Source organism: Mixophyes fleayi, chromosome 10 (genome assembly GCF_038048845.1).
Source record: "Mixophyes fleayi isolate aMixFle1 chromosome 10, aMixFle1.hap1, whole genome shotgun sequence".
Classification (NCBI taxonomy): domain Eukaryota; kingdom Metazoa; phylum Chordata; class Amphibia; order Anura; family Limnodynastidae; genus Mixophyes; species Mixophyes fleayi.
Genome location: NC_134411.1, coordinates 49,558,595 through 49,578,311, shown reverse-complemented (window position 1 = coordinate 49,578,311; position 19,717 = coordinate 49,558,595). Strand labels below are relative to the sequence as shown.

At 38.7% G+C, this 19,717-nt stretch overlaps 1 protein-coding gene across 1 annotated transcript in view; it reads right to left on the bottom strand.

Annotated features, from left to right (window-relative positions):
- CCS (copper chaperone for superoxide dismutase) overlaps window positions 1-19,500 on the bottom strand; it is a 55,064-nt gene extending 35,564 nt beyond the window's left edge. Inside the window, exons 1-3 of the mRNA XM_075188732.1 lie at window positions 19,259-19,500; window positions 11,827-11,899; window positions 9,817-9,954 (exon numbers count right to left, since the gene is read on the bottom strand). Coding sequence (XP_075044833.1) covers window positions 9,817-9,954; window positions 11,827-11,899; window positions 19,259-19,294 — 247 coding nt within the window. The 5' untranslated portion in view covers window positions 19,295-19,500. The remainder of the gene's footprint in view (window positions 1-9,816; window positions 9,955-11,826; window positions 11,900-19,258) is intronic.
- Window positions 19,501-19,717: the final 217 nt, after the last annotated feature.

The window sequence follows — 19,717 nt, the reverse complement described above, 5'->3', positions numbered from 1 at the left end:
CCACTTCACAAGCGAGAATTTACTGCACTTTTACAGGAAGTTGATTCAACCTACAGTGGACTGTTGATGTTCAATAATGTGAGGTGGCTAAGCAGAGGAAAAGTACTTGAACGATTTGTGGAGTGCTTTTCAGAAATTAAGGTTTTTCTGGAGAATAAGGATCTTGCAAACTTTCCTCAGCTCAATGATCATAAGTGGGTCAACTCATTGATGTTTTTCACAGATATCTCTGTTCATATGAATGAGCTAAACTTACAATTACAAGGTTTTGGCAAAAGTATTGATGTTATGTTTGGATACATCAAAGCCTTTCAAAGTAAACTTCAAATCTTTAAGCGAGATATAGAAAGTAAAACTTATAAGTATTTTCCTCGAGTAAAAAAGTATTTTGAGAACAGTACAACTGTACAAAATGAAATAGAGCCCATGCACATGAAGTACCAGCATATTGTGAACTCGTTACTTGACCAGTTTGGTGAAAGATTTAATCAATTTCGAAACCTGGAACAGACCATCAAAATAATTAAGTATCCGGATTTAGTAGTCTACAGTACTTTAGAATTAAATAGTTTCGAATGGATGCAAATTGATGATTTGGAGATGCAACTTGCTAAATTTCAAGCCAGCATCTGGATTCAAGTGTTTGTCGATTTGAGATCCAGACTTGAGAATCTAGAAAGAAATCTTTTGGAGAATGAAGAAGACTGCCACTAGGAACAGGAAATTTGGAGTGCTTGGAACAGATTACCAGACACTTTAGCACCATGAAAAATCTAGGAATGGCTTTACTCAAAATTTTTCCCTCAACATACTTTTGTGAGACTTTATTCTCAGCATTAAATAATATTAAAACAAATAAAAGAAACAGACTGACAGATGAAGTTAGCAGCGCTTGCTTGGCCCTGAAGTGCACAAAATACAAACCTGCAATTGAAGATCTATCAAATGCAATTCAGCAACAGAAAAGTCACTAAGGTAAATCATTATTTGTTTTTGCTTTTCCAACTAATAAATAGTACAAATATATTAAAAATATAACGCTTTCTTTATTAGGGCTGTAAATATCACCAAATTATGAAAATTTCTTGAAGTGACACACGACCCAAGGACGGCAACACTTTTTTCCGATTTTCGACACACCAAGCTGAAAAGGTTAGCCATCACTGACCTAGGAGGTGGCGTTTCCCGGCCTCTTGTGACAAACAGAGAGAAGATGTCCTGGTTCACCGCAATACAAGCAAAGGCGGTTTCTCATACGTCTCTCACGTTCCTCTGGGGACAGACGAGAACGGCCGATCTGCATAGGCTCCTCTGCAGGCGGAGTAGGAGGAATAAAGTTAGTTGCCAAACGAGGAAACGGCCAGCAAGTGCGGTCCCGTTCGAGAGCTCGTTCCCTGTGGCGGATGTCCACCTTAACACACAGGGATATGAGGTCATCCAGATTGGAAGGAAGATCACGAGAAGCTAAATCATCCTTGATGCGCTCTAAGGCCTTGCCAGAAGGTAGCGATGAGAGCTTCGTCGTTCCATCGGAGTTCGGCTGAAAGGGTCCGAAATTGTACCGCATATTGTCCTGCTGTAAGAGAGCCTTGGCGTAATCCTAGGAGACCAGAGGCGGCTGAAGAGATTCTTCTGGGTTCATCAAATACCTTGCGAAATCTTTCAATGAAGACCACAGAATTTTGTAGTATGGGGTCCTCTCGTTCCCAGAGAGGGGAAGCCCAGGCCAATGCTTGCCCCGAGAGAAGTGAAATTAAATAGGCCACTTTTACTCCGACGAGAAATTCTCCGGAGCCAACTCGAATTGAATCGAACACTGGTTGAGGAAGCCACGGCATTTCAACGGATCGCCATCATATTTCTCGGGAGGAAGACGGAGGCCTCCGACGGTAGTACCCCTAGCGGGGATGGTAGGATCTGATGCAGCAGAGGAAGTGACGGCCGAGGAAGTGGTAGATGGTGATGCTTGCAAGGTGTGCAAATGGGAGAGGACTCCCTGAATGCATTGCAATAATTGGGCCTGGTTGGATTCTTGTCGTTCCACTCTTTGACCCAGGTGAATTAATAAGTCGCGGGCTGAAGGTTCGTCCGGTCCGCTCATGGCCAGAGTATTCTGTCACACTTTAACACAAGGAATATCACTGGCTGGTATTAGCGCTACTAACCTGAGAGGCGCGGAGTCTAACACACCACCGGTGTTCAGCAGGGACCCCCGCAAGGAGGTTTGGGCTTTGCTGCGTACGATGTGCAGGTCGCGGTTCTCCCAGGAAGTCACCAGTGCAGCAATTAGAGGGTAGTCAGACAGGCCGAGTCGAAACCAAGGAAGCGAGGTACCACGGAGAGTAGGCAAGAGTAGTTAGGAACGGTCCAAAAGGTCAATACCAGTGCGGGCCGCGAAGTACAAGGGATATCCGGAAGAGAGGTCAAACAAGCCAAGGAGTCAAATACACAGGAGGTCAGGAACAGGAATATAAACTAAATGCTGGAGCTGGTTAGAACCAATTCTCTGGCACTAGACATGTGTCAGAGGCTGATTTAAGTACTCTAAGGTGCCTCCTGAAAGGGTTAGGGAGATTTAGGCGGTTAAGACATGCTGGCTGCAGACAGGTGAGTAGATATAGAGTTCTGCTGCTAGGCAACAGGACGAGGATTGCGGAGAGAAGGTGTCCGTCTGCGGCGCCTGTGGAGAGCGCGGAGACGGCACCTGACACCAGGCCATGAAAACATGGGTAAATGGAATTAACATTTAGCTAGACACAAAAAGAATTATGTAAATAGAATGATAGAAAATTTTTCACCGATGGGGTTCCTAAACAAATATCATCTACACATCAAAACCAGTCCTTAAAGATAATCAGTGATGAAGAGACATCCTACGTTTTCTAGCCTCCTCCTTCCTTGTAACCTGGAGATGAAATTGTTTTAAGGACATCTGGACAATCATTATATTGTATTTATTTACACATCAAAGACACCCTTTATGACCCTTATGTTTTAAGGATAAATCTGGAAGATAGCTCAGAGGGGACTGTATTATGGGAAAGACAAGATTGTAGGGTACACATGATGGGAAAAACGCAGGGCAGTATAGGGGAGATATGGGCATAAATATGAGAAAGTATGAAGTTAGCTGATATCATAAGATCTTCTGAATTAACAGATAGCTATACTGTTTAAATTATTGTTATATAAGTAGTTAAAGGAAGCATAAGTAATTACTCAACTTATTGTGTTTTTGTTTTCTTGTAATTTGAATGACCATAGAATAAATTTATTACCACACTATTTTGGTTATCCTTTCTTGTTTTCATGTTCACACATGACTGGAGAGAATACATCTGGTGTAAAGCTGACATACCCAGCATCTTGTGATTGGTAAGCTTTCATTATTCCTACATCTGGTACACATATAAATCTACACCCATTTGGTTTTCTGGATAAATTCCCTTAAATAATACACTATCGGATGCCCTCAATAAATATATTATATATATATACACATATACACACACACAAAAATACATACTCACATATATAGAATTTCCACCTTAAAAACATGAACCAATCGCATGCACATGCATAGTAAATAATAAGTAATAGATAAGTAATTTCGCCCTTTTCGTTATGAGCCGACCAATAAGCCTGATAATATATTTGCAGACATATAAGATATCTATCTAGGTCTATTATTAATACTTATATGTTAAATAGAATAAAGATACATTTATGATTCCGCAACAGCCCCAAGTACTTTTTTTGTTTCTAATGAGGTTAATATATTTTTCAGCTAGGGAAAACCAGAAGACACAGAGAGGAGGGAGGCATGACCCTATATACCCTCTGTGTATCTTCTTTTCTGCCCTGACTCATGTGCAAGGCGGGATAAAACCCATAGGGGCATATTCAATTGTTGGCGTTATAGCCAAAAATCTCGCGGCTCGCACTATTACCGTTATTACGGTAATAGTGCACATAAATACCGTTATTATGGTAGTTTTCTTGCTGGATTTCTCAGGGAGCTGCAAGCTGAAATCCAGCTTACTATTACGGTAATAGTTTTAACGCTGCGGGGAAACTAAAGAATTGAATATGCCATAAACAAAAAAAAAAAAAAAAAAAAAATCGGTTAACACCCCTAAATCTAATCTGTCCACAATGGGTAAACCAAATCAAAAGCTTGCAGATCCGGCCCTCCCCCCAGCAATCCGCCTAGGATCTGTGGAAGGCATATTACCTTCAAACACAGAATCTTACACCATCCATTTCTTCGGTTGAGTTTTCTGCAATATTCATGCCACAGATTTATAAAAAGTTTGATGCACTGCAAAACTCAATTGACAGTACATTATCTAGGATCTCAGCAAATACCACTCGTATCACTGCTGTAGAGCAACAAACTGGTGATGTGGAAGTTTTCCACCACACCCAAATCTTATTTGTAGACACTGGATTAAGCTTTCATTACTCACTTTCGTTTTCAAAAAGGGTGTTTCCACACTTATGGACCAGCCTTTTTTAATAATTGATAGGTGAGCCTCAGCGGTGGGAAATAGTCATCAAATAGTAATGTTTGACCATTATCGGTCACCTTAAGTTTGGTTGGAAACAGGAGTGCAAAACAGTTTTAAAAGGGTGTTTCCACACTGGATTACACTGTGTTGGTAATACAATTGCTGTGTGCCACCCTTGCACTTAGGTTGTTCCAGATATAGTTTATGCTAAACTTCATTCATATGTTCCCAGTTTGCTTGATAGTTTTATATGTTCACTTTCTAATTGGTGCATCCCGACACCTTAGTTCTTTCATGGTCAAAGAAAACAGAAAATGATGAATGTTTAGATAATGATGTTCATTTTAAAGTTTGTTATGCTTCACGCTCATGTACAGAAGACAACTAACCAGGCGCAGAAGAGACCAGATTCTACCCCTTTTATTCAAAACATAGTCTGCATTGCTGATCAGGAGGCTCCTGCCTAAGATCTTGATTCACACAATTACCCTATCCCCCGGCAGGGGGGATGAGTTATTCATGCCACATACACCCCCCGTGCCCTCACACTTCATCATTTCTTATAATTGGAATGCTGGTGGCTTAAATACCCCCATTAAATGAAAAAAAATATTACACCTTAAGTGACGCTCAATGGACATCATCTTTTTGGAGAAGATGGACTGGAAATTAGGGGAGGATTCTAGCTTGAAAGACATCTGGTTGAATGAAAGCATCTCAGCCCCTTTCAAGAACAAATCTATGGGAGTGTCCATTTTGCTGGGAAATAATCTGCTTTACACAATTTTGGATGATATATTGGATCCAGATGGTCGTTACATATGAATAGATATTCAAATTTGTGAGCATAAATATACATTCTTAAATTTATATGCCACCAACAAGTTTTTTCAGCACATCTCACAACTGATAGCCTCCCATGACACACCAAATCTAATAATTGGAGGAGACTTCAACGTGGTTGACAATCCAAGCCTTAATAAAGAGCCGAAGCCCCAGAACATACGTTCTGACGTAAGGAATCAGATAGATAAACTTAAAATCACACATGGCTTTACGGATCCCTGGAGATTACTAAATCATACAGACAAATCCTTCACCTTCCATTCTGAGGTCCACAATTCACTCTCGAGAATTATGTTCCGTTAGCAGATCCCCTAATATCAGAGGTTATTGGGGAAAATGATTGTCTTCGACCATGCCCCAGTATCTCTGTCAATCAGTCTGCCCCTAGTTGGTCCTCAAAATGTTTCATGGAAGTTTCCATTATATTTGTATCGCTCTGAACATATCCAACAATATCTTAGACACCATTGGATGAACTTCTTGGACACCAACATTGAGCACCTGGAGAACCCCGTGTTATTCTGGGAGACTTCCAAAGTGATAATGAGAGGAAATATAATTGCATATATGACAGACAAAGAAAGAAGCTAATAAACAGTATCACTCTCTGGCTCGGCTCTTGCTAGAGTGGTTTGATGTGTATGCCACTGACCCGAATGATGTTTCCTTTGCCAACTATAAACAGGCAAAACAAACTCTTGAGAGCTTTCTTTTAGCTCAGGCCCAATCTAAACTGAATTACACTAAAAAACGATTCTACAGGTGGGGTAACAAAACTGGCAAACTTTTATCTAATATGTCCAAATCTTTCAAATGCAGAAACCACATAGCTGCAATTAAAACCAGTGACTCTCCCACTCATTTAATTAAACCAAAAGAGATTGCAGAGGTTTTTTATAAATATTATACAGACCTATACTCTGATGCTCCCCTAATGACACACTTTTAAACAGGTTGTTACAAGAAGAATTACCTAAACTCACTGTTTCTCAGAAAGATAGTCTGGACAGGGACATTACTGCCGAAGAAATTAGGGACATTATTTCAGAACTGAAACTTCACAAATCTCCTGGACCAGATATTAATTTGTAGTACTCGCCAGAATAACGGACATTTGAAATCACCCCGGTATTGATGGAATTATACGGCACCATGCACAGGACACACCCCCAATATCCTAATTTTAATCAAGGGTATACAACTCCTTAAACCAGACAAAGTCCCTTTGGTAATGTCTTCTTACTACCCTACCACATTAATGAACTTGGATTTTAAGATACTTTCAAGACTTAGCAAAAAGGCTTCAGAGTTTCTTACCATCCCTGTTGACGGATCATTAATTAAACTTTGTGCTTGGACAACATTCGGTCAGGGGCATCCATTCCGCAATTTCAGCTTCTTCTGGGGATCCAAATTCTTCCAACATGTTTTACACCCCATAAGGCTTTTGACACGGTTTCCTGGTCTTTTATGTAGGCCATTTTGGAGATGCTGGCCTTGGAAGAGACATCATAGCCACGATCCAGTATTTTTGTGATAAACAATTCACTTCTCTGATAGTTAACACTATGCTTTGAAGTCCTCTGGAGATCACAAGGGGGACTAGACAAGGATGTCCAATGGCTCATTTGCTTTTTAATCTATCGCTGGACCCTATGCTATGAGTCACACAAAAGGGGACACTGCTGAGGAGCATTTAGATAGACTCTGTACCTTTGTGATAAAAGGGCGGCAGACCATCTCTGACAGACTGGCACGCTCGTGTGGAGTGTTAATAAATGTAGAAAATAATTCCTCCTCATAAGAGCTGTGAATCCTACGTGTTTCAACTGACAGGGCTTCCTCAGAGATAATCAAATAATGGGTAATAAGCATAGGGATGACCGCACTAAGTGGGTTGATAAAATTAACTAGTATTAAACCCCAATTTACTAATTCTGTATTCCAGATTTTATATAATATATTGACTGGAGGGTGCTCCCTTATACTAGTAAGTTAGAATGAAGAACCAGGGAAAGAAAGTATATATAGAGGCACTCCGGGGTATGGAATTAAAATAACATTTTATTGGTATGCATTAAAAGTATTATCTTGATACAACTAGCAAAATAATAGTAAAAACATGTGCAAAGTGAAGTTAAAATGCAGACTTAGCTGCAATCGCTATGTTCTCACGTCGTTATATTTAAATAAGTATTATATTTTTTGATATTATTATATTTTGTTCTGCTGATTGGTATTAGATCACTCACTTGCCCAATAGTAATATAATTGTCCTAATTAATGAATAAGTATCAATGGGGACAAGGTAGTGTGTTAGAAAACCTGTGTGAATCGTAAGGTAGATAACGTCACTCGCATAATGTCTTCTTACTACCCTTACTTTGGTAAGGTCATTCTCAACATACAAAAATAATTGGTGGTCTGGGAATACCTAAATCTCTCTTATCTAGGCAGGGTGAACCTCCTTTATATGGTGTCATTCCCAAAATTACTATACCCTTTGCAAATATTGCCCTTACCTCTCACAAAGAAAGATGAACAATTCATCAATTATCTCTTTTGCACCTCTTTATATGGGAAAAAACAAACAAGACAAAAAAAAAAAAAACACCCCCGCATTAATTTCATCAAGCTCTATCAATCTACGGCTAATGGAAGTATTAATTTCCCTAACGTTGTCCAGTATAGCCGTGTGCCACAATTGCGTAATTTAAGACACTGGCTATCAAACCAAAGCATATACACACACTATTTAGCAATAAAACAGCAATATCTCACAAATCTAAACATTAAATCCTTTCTCCATCTTCATGATCAGGAACTCTCAGAAAAACTTTGGCACCTGTTAAGACATAAATTTCATAACAATCTACATAAATCTATCCATTTATCACTAGCTGGAAACTCTGAATTCCAAAACAAAATTGCAAAAATACTTTGATTTGCCCTCGCGAGTGAGTTATTCAATATTGTCTGTAGCCAGAAAATGCGTACACTACATGTGGATCCTGAGCTCTCCACCCACATTTGAGCTTTTTAAGGAAAATGTGTTACTTATTATGCAAATTAACTGATTGGAGACACCTTCAGAAATAAAAATTAATTTGCAAATTCAACACATTATCAACTCTCCTGAAAGAGCAGGTACAGGGGAGTTTTAAAAAGACGATTTGGTATGAAACTAATATTTATACAAGAGCTTCCAATTTAACTGTAATAGGTGTATATTTCCTCCCCTTCTGGTCACCATGCACCTTAGGGCCTCTAAGTGCGATTGTATAGAAATTACTCTTCTGATTTTTGATGTGAAATATAATCTTTATTATCCAGTAATAATTGTTACAGTTTTATAGAATGTTTACAATAATCTTTGCTACTATATCGACAACCATTATATACTTTGTTTTCATAACTATGATCCTTTCCATATTTACTGGCTTCATTTTTACATTTTAACAATCCGAAATTAAATTTGATTGTTACAAAAAAAAAAAATGTGGACAAAATAAAAAAAACATGTCCACCTCCCTTAAAAAAAAGGACTAATAAAGCATTTCAACTCTTGAATACATACTGAGGCATATAATGTTATAATTTAGAAGTAAGAAATGCAGTCTTCAACATATTCATTAGTGGAACTTTTTAACTAGGCATGCACGTACTCCCAACAAGCCTTCGATCTTTCCTGCATGTGTAAATGATGAAGTCAATCATGTTCAGATTATTAGACACAATAGGGCTCATTTATTAACTTTGCATTTAGGTCCAAATGTTACACTGATTTACAACAACCAATCTGTCTGGTACAAGTCAATGAAAGCATGTCTTGTTGCTTTCACACTGGATGACAGAAATCCACCAGGAAGAACAACAAAATGAAGCAGTGGGGAAGACGTCCATTTATTTACGTTCCTACGCTGTTCAAATGGGGTCTTATGGAAACCATTTATAAACAATAATAAAGCAAGATCCATTTGGAATATGCTGACAAAAGCATCTAAAGGATTCTCTACTTTTGGACAACCCTTTATCAATCAATCCTGACCTAACATAAAGCAAATAGGGGGTTTCTGGGTACCTTCCTGTTACTTGTATGCAGAGGCAGTTCCCTACTTTTTGTGCTTTATCTGTAGGCGATTGGAAACCGCTTCTAGAAAGCTTTATATTGTTCACATTAGAACTTAGTTATACACTGCCCCCGCGAAAACTGTCGGTGCGACTGATGTTTGTGAACACACTTAGCGCCTTCAGTACACCGAAACACTGCTGCACTTTTGAAAAATGATTGAATGACATATGTCATATTTGGAAGCAGTGAAAATATTAGGAGAACTTTAGCACAATTATTTTGTTTATATTTATTCTTACCGTATGTGACTTTTTGGTAGTATTTTGCCTTTTCAATGAGGAAAAAAAAATACAGGTTACTATGAATTTCAATAAAATGATAACATACGGGATTTAGTGCTTCCCATTCCTTTCAACACTGCCCTTCGTCCTGTGCTCTCAAGCAGCTTCTGCACCTCTAATGCTGGCAACGTTGTCTCCACAACAACCGTTTCAGACTCCAGGCTGACATTCACATCCTGCACACCTGAGCGGAAGTAAATGAAGGATAAGTGAAGACAGCAGAAATACAAAAAAGAAGGGAGTTGCAGAATTTAGTTTTATATTACTTGAACATAAAAAAAACACCTAACTTATGATTTAAAGGTAACAATGATCTATATTTAGATGGATTATACAATAGTAATGATTGATGGGCAGGGTTTAGGACATCAAAGATTTGTGCCTTTATGCTCCAAGATGTAAATCTGGCCCTCCTTGTAGGGTAGTGACATGTTTTTTGCAACAGTTGCCAAAATTTAAAATTTCCCTTAGATTGCTGGTTTTCAAACCATGAGGTAAGAGTGCCCTTGGTGAGACTTGCCCTCATTTTAGGTGAATAATTGAAATATAATTACACATATGGAAAGTGCCACAGAGAAAAGAAGAAAGACACAGTAAACATAAATAAGTAATATTTACAAAATAAACACTACATGACCCCTTCTAATTTGTTTGACAATTAAGCCACACGCATTGATAAAAACAAGCCTACAGCCAAAGTCAAACATTAGCAGTAGAATGGGTCGTACTGAAGAGCTCAGTGAATTTCAACGTAGCACTGTCATAGTATACCCCCTTTCCAACAAATCGGTTTGTCAAGTGTAATTATCTAGGAGTAACAACAGCTCAGCAGCAAAGTAGTGGGCCACACAAGTTCAAAATGTGACCGAGGGCTAAAGTGCGTAAAAAAACTCAGAAACCATGTCCTTGGTTGCAACACTCACTACAGAGTACCAAACTGCCTCTGGAAGCAAAGTCAGCACAACAATTATTTGTTGGAAGCTTCCTGAATTAGACGTCCATTGTCGAGCAGCAACACAAAAGCCTAAGATTAACATGCACAATGCCAAATGTTGACTGGAGTGGTATTAAGCACACCGCTATTGGACTCTGAGCAGTGGAGATGCATTATCTGTGTGACGTATCGTGCTTCACCATTTGGCAGTCTGATGGATGAATCTGGGTTTGGCGGTTGCTAGGAAATTAATTCCTACCCAAATGCCTACTACTAACTGTAAAGTTTGGAGGAGAAATAATGATCTGGGGCTGTTTTTCATGGTTTGGCTTGGGCCCGTTAATTCCAGTGAAGAGAAATTTTAATGCTACAGCATACAATAACATTCTAGAGAATTGTGTGCTTCAAACATTGTGGGAACTGATTGGGGAAAGACCTTTCCTGTTTCAGCATAGTAATCCCTCCGTGCACAAAGAAAATTCCATCAAAAAGCTATTTTCCGAGTTTGGTGTGGAAGAACTAGACTGGTCTGCACAGAGCCCTCACCTCAACCCGATTGTCCACATTTAGAATAAATTAGGACCCGACTGCAGGCCAAGTCTCATCACCGAACATCAGTGGCTGACCTCACTAATGCTCTTGTGGCTAAAAATTTGAAAGCATTCCCAGAAGAGTGGAAGCTGTTGTAGCAGCAAAGGGGGACGAAATCCATATTAATGCCCATGGTTTTAGAATGAGCTCTTCAACAATCACATATGAATGTGATGTTCAGGTGCCCACATACTTTTGGCCATGCAGCATATGTGCCTTGACCATGTAGTATATGTGCCTTGACCATGAGCTGGTCACCCATGTGCATCTTTCGTTAGCCAGCTCGAGTGTCCCCACTCTCCTCCCAACAACCAGACTGACAGATTAGTCACATCAGCTTATGTATAAGGTCATCAGACAACTTTAACACCTGGGAAATGTTGTTTCTAAATTGCCCATATATGCAGTTGACTAACGATCTGGCCAAATTACTAAACTGCACTAAGTATGCTCTGTATATAAACATATAGATTGAATATACAAATGTGAACCAACCATTAAATGAAAGTGGTTGTAGTTGTTGTTACTTACCTTGTACACCTTGTAATGAACTCTTCACTGCATTGACACACTTCTCACAGGTCATCTGAACTGCAAACTCCAGCTATCACACAAATCAAAATATATTATTGATTATTTGCATAGCGCCACCATATTACACAATCCTTTTCAGTCCTTGTCCCATTGGCTTACAGTGTAAGTTCCCTAACACACACTAGTTTCCTTCTATGTCAGAAGCCAATTAATCTACCAGTATGTTTATGGACAGTGGGAGTAAACCAGATCACCTGAATGAAAACCATACAAACACTGGGAAAACATACAAGTTCCGTACAGATAAGGCCCTGGTTGGATTTTCCAGTGTTATGGGGCAGTAATGCTAACCACTGTGCTGCTATAAGAATAAGAGTGATTAAAAAAGTGTTCCTGAACACATTCAGCATTCAACAGCCTGTGTCTCTCATTCCCATTCAGCCGCATCAGTGACATTTAAATTACTTTATTTTCAGAAAAATATTCAAAATACACCAGGGGCTAGATTTACTAAGCTGCGGGTTTGAAAAAGTGGGGATGTTGCCTATAGCAACCAATCAGGTGCTAGCTGTCATTTTGTAGAATGTACTAAATAAATGAAAGCTGATATCTGATTGGTTGCTATAGGCAACATCTCCACTTTTTCAAACCCGCAGCTTAGTAAATCTAGCCCCAGGTGTAAAAATTGTAATCCAGGGTAGCCAGCTTACACTGCTTAGCATGGTCAGGTGGGAACCAGTAAAAAGCAGCAGCAAATTTAATTTCCTGTTAACAAACCTAGAGGTCAGCTGGTAGCTTGGTAGCATAAATAGGAGGAGCCCAGAAAACAAGTGGAGTCCCTTCATATTACACTCCGACAAGCTAATGAGCCAACTCCCCGAGGCTTTGGTAAATATAGTAATTTGCATAGACAAGACCCAGAGGTGGCTATGCCCAGAATCGCTGCATAATGATAATAGGTTTACAAGAGCCCTGTAAAATAACATAAATAAAAGTGATTCAATGAAAATACACAAATAAAGTAAAAACTTTTATTTGAACAAGCTACCATTAAAAAAACTCTTTATAAAAGTCAGAAATAAAAGGAACACTTCCACCATCCTGTTAGACGACATAACAATACTCTTATCCTCATCTTGATTTGACATAGTGGGGGGAAAAAAGCAAAATAGGAGAATCATTATACAGAGATCTTAGGGATTGGAACAAAAGGGATTATTCATCTTGAAATGTATTTGTTTGTACATGCAACTTTTACTAAGCATATTGCTTTATCTGTTGTTTACTTCAAGTTTGTTTGGAGTGTTAGGGTAATTTACCTCTCCTTTATCAAGTCCCTTCAGATATCAGTGAGATAAGATGCTCGATCATTAAGGAACCGTATAATTGGAAATTATTATACCTGGACATTTGGTTAATTCCAATATCATTCAGTTATTATTACTGATGCTTAGGTTATTGATCTGTAGATCATTCATTGCATTTTACTTTGCATTAATTTTTCAGTGTACTAATTGTTTATATTTGCATGTGCTTTTCTTTGTGTATAAATATATACTTTATTTTACTATCCAAGAGCCTTGTCCATGTTGCTCAATACACAATAGAAAGAAACACAGAAAAACATAGGTGCCATGGGACTCTGAAATAATTGTATGTGCCAGACAGGATGGTTTGACTATTTCAGAAACGGCTGATCTCCTGGGATTTTCATGAACAATAGTTTTGCACAGATTGGCATGCAAAACCAAAAAAATTCCAGTAAGCAGTACTGTGGGTGAATATACCTTGGTAATGAGTCAGAGGAAAACGGCCAAACAGCTTGAAGCTGACATTAAGTTAAATAACCATGTGTTACAATAATAATATCCAGGAGTATCTCTGAATGCACAGCACGTCAAACTGAATGGGCTACATCAACGGAAGACTATACTAGGTTCTCCTACTGTCAGTAAAAAACAGGAAATATGGGCACAGGTTTTCCAAAACTGAACAGTTGAAGATTGGAATTACGTAACCTGGTACAAAGAATCGCAATTTCGGCTGCAACACACAGATAGTGTCAGGATTTGCAATAAACAACATATATTGATAGCCACAATACACGAAGAAAGCTCAGGATGCAATATATTTCGCCCTATTTAACTCCACCTGCAGGTAGGCACGGAGTCTAATGTCGGACAGATGTGCACCAAGAACATCTGCAAGGAGGGATGTACCCACACAGGTCAAAGCCCTCCAAGCAGGTATTGGGCGAGAGTGTGAGGTGCAGGGATGTCCAGATAAGCCAAAGGTCAATACATGGCCACAAAGCACAGTAGCAAAATCAGAACCGAAAGAGAATGGTCAGAGAAGCCAGCCGAGGTCACCACCAGAAACCAACCGAATACACCGGAAGGAAAAAAAAATCAATGGGACAGGAGCCAGAGAAGCCAAGGTAGCATATAATTAAGCCGACACAAAGATCTGGCAACCATGAGGGTAACCAGATCTAATTTATACAGCCTGAGATGCTGGGAGAGGAGAGAGCAAGACCAATAGGCTGTGAGTTGCGCCTTTAGGAGACAGCTGACTAACTCATACTTTCAAGATGGTGGCCCTCTATGCGGTAATGTTGAACATTGGTTAGGGTGAATGGACCATTTTCTCTAACCTTGCTTTTAACGCAATCTAACTTGCAAAATTCACATTAATATGTGATCACTTGCATCCTAAATCTTACACACATAGGAAGTCTACCAACAAGTCTAATTATCCCTCCCGTGCTTTCAGGCTCAGCAGACGTGTGGGTCACTCATTGAAGAAAAAGATCTTATTAACATGAGATTACCTGTCTACAGACAGTTTCAAAACACATACCCTCCACACATAAGCTTACTTGGGATTTCCTAAAGAAAAGTTACAAAACCCAAACATGACATACTACCTCAGAAATCAGAACATTTCTAATACACAATATCAAAAATCAGTACATTTGCAATGATATAAATTGGGGCACTGCGCTAATAATATATTTATACAATAAATGATTTATAAGTGATCCCGCCACAGGCCTCCATGTCACAAATAACACACAAACATAAGATCAGTGTTCTCCAATGGCCTTCGCAGTCACCAGATTTTAACGCAATAGAGTACTATTGGGATGTGATGGAAGGAGATTTGCTGCATGAATGTGCAGCTGATAAATCTGCTGCAACTGCATGATGCTATCATGTCACCATGAACCAGAATCTCTAAGGAATGTTTCCAACATCTTCTAGAATCAATGCCACAAAGAATTTTGTGTGCATTTGTGACTTTTTCCTATATACAGCATGTATTGTATTAAGCAGCAGCATGCTTCTTGAATACACCATTGTACAGAAAATAGTGTTAGTTTTACTGCACATTCTCTGTCAGCTAAGTTAAAACAAAAGTAACAAGTTGCTGCTGCCACACTCTTTTCCATAACTGTTGATAAAGGAACAACATGCACATCAAAAGCCTGAGACATTAAGGGGGGAATTCAATTGGCCGCGTTACTCTAAAAAGTAACGCGGCCTGCACATTATCACCGTTATTACGGTAATAGTGCACGTAACTACCGTTATTACGGTAGTTCTAACGCCGGATTTTTGCTCGCAGCACCCCGAGCTGCGAGCAGAAAGCCGTGTTAAAACTACCGTAATAACGGTAATAGTTTTAGTGCGGCAGAACTTTGGGGGTATTGAATTCCCCCCTAAGGAGAGCAAAGCAAACAAAAGGAGTACATGTGCACCTTGGTAAAAAGCCATGTTGCATTGGAGGGGGAGGTAAATTTAAAATGTGTAGACAGATTTATAGTTGGGATAGGGCATGTCGTAGATCAACTTTAAATTTCAATGTAAAAATAAAGCTATCAAGTATGTGTGTGCTACATGAAAAAGCAGCCAGTATTTTCCTTATGTGCAAAATAATAAACTAGTTTGCAATTTGCATATCTTGGGGGGGATTTAATTGCCCCTGAAGTAGCGCAGTGTAAAACCTATTACCGCTAATACGGTAATTTTAACCACAATTTCTGTTCGCTGCTCCCTGAGTGGTGAGCAAAAACCAGCGTTAAAGATTACCATATTAACGGTAATAATGCACACTATTACCGTAATATTGGTAACTGTGCGCAGGCCGCACAATTGGCTGCGTTACTTTCAGCAGTAACGCGGCCAATTGAATGCCCCGCCCTATTCTGTTATTTCTATACAATCCTGGAAATAATGACTCTTTACTGTAAAAGAAACTCAAATATTTCAATAGAAGAAGCCTATGAAATATTAACACGCCCATATCTTCAAAAAGCAAGTACCTCCCCACTTGTTAAACCAGTGGCGGTGATGTTTACTTGTTTTTGTTTGTGGGATGTGTCACCTGAAAAAATGACTGGAGATGTGATCAATATATCTAGAGTTACATGGGAAATTACCTGTGGCCCTAAAAATCTCCAAAGATACAAATAAATGTACCACATGATTAAAACTGACTCTGGACCAGGACAGTTCACTAGATATGGGTATATGCAAGTTGATGCTAACTCTGAGATGGTTCTAATTCAATATATAGGAGATGAAAGGGAACACCATGCACTACCTCATACACACAGGAAAAAGTATTTGCACAGGCCTCACTTAAGGACCTTGCCTTCAGTGATTTATCAGATTACAGACAATAAAAGTAAACCATAGAAAATATACCAGCAACTTTGCACTACTTCTGTCCCAGTTCTGCTCATATAGCAGTAGCACAACCAAGAGACATAAAACGAATTATGAATAAAATAAAAAATGAGAAAAAGCAGAAGAGAATAAATCACAATGAAGGGTTTATAACGTCTATATCATACTTGCCAACAGGGCTAAATAATGCAATGACCGAGCCTGTCCCCTAAACTATGATCACATCTTCTAGCCTACTACAGTAAGGGGGCGGGGCCACAATGAAGCATGAATGACATCCAAAGCCCCGCCCCCACCACTTAACTCATGAACTGGGAGGTTGCCCTGGTTTCCCGGACACTCCAGGAGAGTAGGCATCGATGATACATATGTCTCTTTCCTGATTTTTTTGTTATTATGGGTTCCAAAGAAATTTCGCAAGAACTCCAAACTATTATACAAATAGACAAAGATTTGCCTGTCCTGTTGTCTTACGATACAACATCCAATCTAGGTGATTTTCATGTTACCACAATTGTATTTCATCATTTAATATTTCATAAATCACCAATGATACCAGCAATGTTTCTTTTACATGAAACAATGATAATGTATTTTATATGAAATGTAGTGTACCTTTAAGAATGCTTCACATTTTAATATGCTCAGGAATATATTCTAGAATTTGTAAGAAGTTTTCCAGAGAATTTTAGAAGCAGAAGTAAAAATGGCATCTGCAAAAGTAGCTGATTACAAATAATGTACTACCTTAAACTTCTTGGAAAATTGCACCATAATGCTAGAACAAGTACAACTGCAGGCTTGTCAGGAAACTGATCTTGTGATTCATCAACTGTTTTTGCACATCAACAAGTTCCTCAAATGTACTATAAATGTTTAACCTGGTATGCATTAAAGCAGATCAGAGTCTATACAGAAGACATGGTGTCGTATATATTCTGTTCTCCGATCGATCGTAATGCATACATGCAGCAAGATTTCCTTTGATTGTGTATAAGCTCGGCATCAATCCACGGATAGCATACGTTGGATTTGACAATAAAGGAGAAAAATCACAGACTTTTCCTTAAATGTCTACTTGAACACTATCCACAACTGAATTCCAGAAAGGTAATTGTAGTTATTGACAGAGAGCAAGCCATTTTAAATGCTTTTGACAATTTACTTTCAAATGCAAAGTGGGTTGTATGCTGGAATCACATACCACAAGATGTTAAATTCCGGCTCAGAAAGCACGATGCAACGTCAATTGTCATCAAGGTTTATTAAACTGATTTAGTAGACTTACTAAATTCACTATCTGCAATGTAATACATGAAGCTCTCAAATAGAGCTAAAAGAAAATCTGTACGCAAGCTGGAGTTTGAAAAAACATGGGATCCCAACCATAACACATTTTTTTGGCTTTTCCGATGCATTTACTATGGTTTTCGGCTTTGTGTGTGAATCTAGTGTAGATCTAGGTGTATTGTGTGTGTCTATGGCAAGGTGTGTGTCTGTATGTCTGGCTTTTGTGTGGATTTTTCAAAGCATTTTCTATGATTTTCGACTTTTTCAAAGCATTTAATATGGTTTCCAGCTTTTTTTCAATACATTTACTATGGGTTCTGGCTTTCTCTATACACTTACTACATGATTGTCGCATTTACAATACATTTACTATGATTTACGGCTTTTCAGTGCATTTAATAGATTTTACAGATTTTTCAATACAGTTTACATGGTTTCCGGCTTTTATCCACACCCGTCTAATATCCAGTCTCGTTTTATTACCGTGTTTGTTCCCAATTGAAAAGGGCTATGCTGGTGCTATATAAATAAGTATTAATAATAAGTGAGGGACAATTTTTGGATGAGTGATGGAGTTCCAAGATTATTAATGGCCTGTTTTTTATTCTTGAAATTAAGGTAATGTGCAGCCCTTTTGAAGTTTGGTTGTCAGTGTTGGGCAGAGTTGTTTATTGGGACACCACATAGCTCTAAAAAAGCTCTCTGCATTTGATACAATTGCATTCTGAGAGCAGCTTTGTGTCATGTCCAAAAGCAAGAAAAATAAATGTCTGAAAATATAAAGACATAACAGAAAACATAGCATAAGATATGTATCTAACAAAACTTATGTAAAATTCATAAAATATATATGCATCTACTAATACAATTTTTGTAGCACTGCACTGGGGTCATGAGTTCAATTCCCGACCATGGCCTTATCTGGGAAGAGTTTTGTATGTTCTCCCGTGTTTGTGTGGGTCCTCCCGATATCCTCCCACACTCCAAAATCATACTGGTAGGTTAATTATCTGCTATAAAATCGACGTGTCCGTGTGTTAAGCAATTTAGACTGTAAGCCCCAATGGGAAAGGGATTGATGTGAGTTCTCTGCACAGCGCTGCAGCATTAGTGGCGCTATATAAATAAATAGTGATGATATTTCACAACATATTTAGCACTAATAATAGCTAGCCCCATTGGTTGTACTCAATCTACTCAAAAGATTATCCAGAAAAAGTTATTGAATAAAACAGAAGTTGCCAATCAAAATGTCAATAAGGTGCTGCATTCTACAAATTAACACAACGAATGACAAACTAAACAAACATTATATGTCATGGGACTCGTCGACATGAAAAATGTAACTATGACACTCGTCTCTGAAGGCGTTATATAACAAGGAAAAAATGATAATACACTTCAGGGTAATATGAGGACAATGCAAGAGGTAACCGTTTTGTAATTACCTTGCACGCCATCCCACTACCCGCTGACAGCTCCATGCCGAGCTTCTGTTTTCAGTTTCACCCTTAACCTCAATTACGTCATAATACACAACCAGTTACCGTTCAGAGTCGGACAGCTAAGCAAATTAGGTCAATCGGATATTCAAATTTCCCTGGCATTAAAGCCGAGACATACAGACGTGTACGTGTCTAAGCGGATAAATCATTCTCTATTTCCTCAATTTTAAGATCTCAGAGAACCGGCTATATTGCTAGTAAAAGATCCATCTGAACTCCGTGTTCTAGTCTCTGTTTGGTGAAGCGTATTCTTCGTGTCTTCAATTAAGTTTGGACTCCAGAAAAATGGCACTTTTATTATTGTAGTAAAACGTAACACTTCCTGTAAACAAACTTCGCATAACTACTTCATTACCGCGGTGGACATCCAGCGCTTTCTTATGGTGGTGTATTGGAATAAGA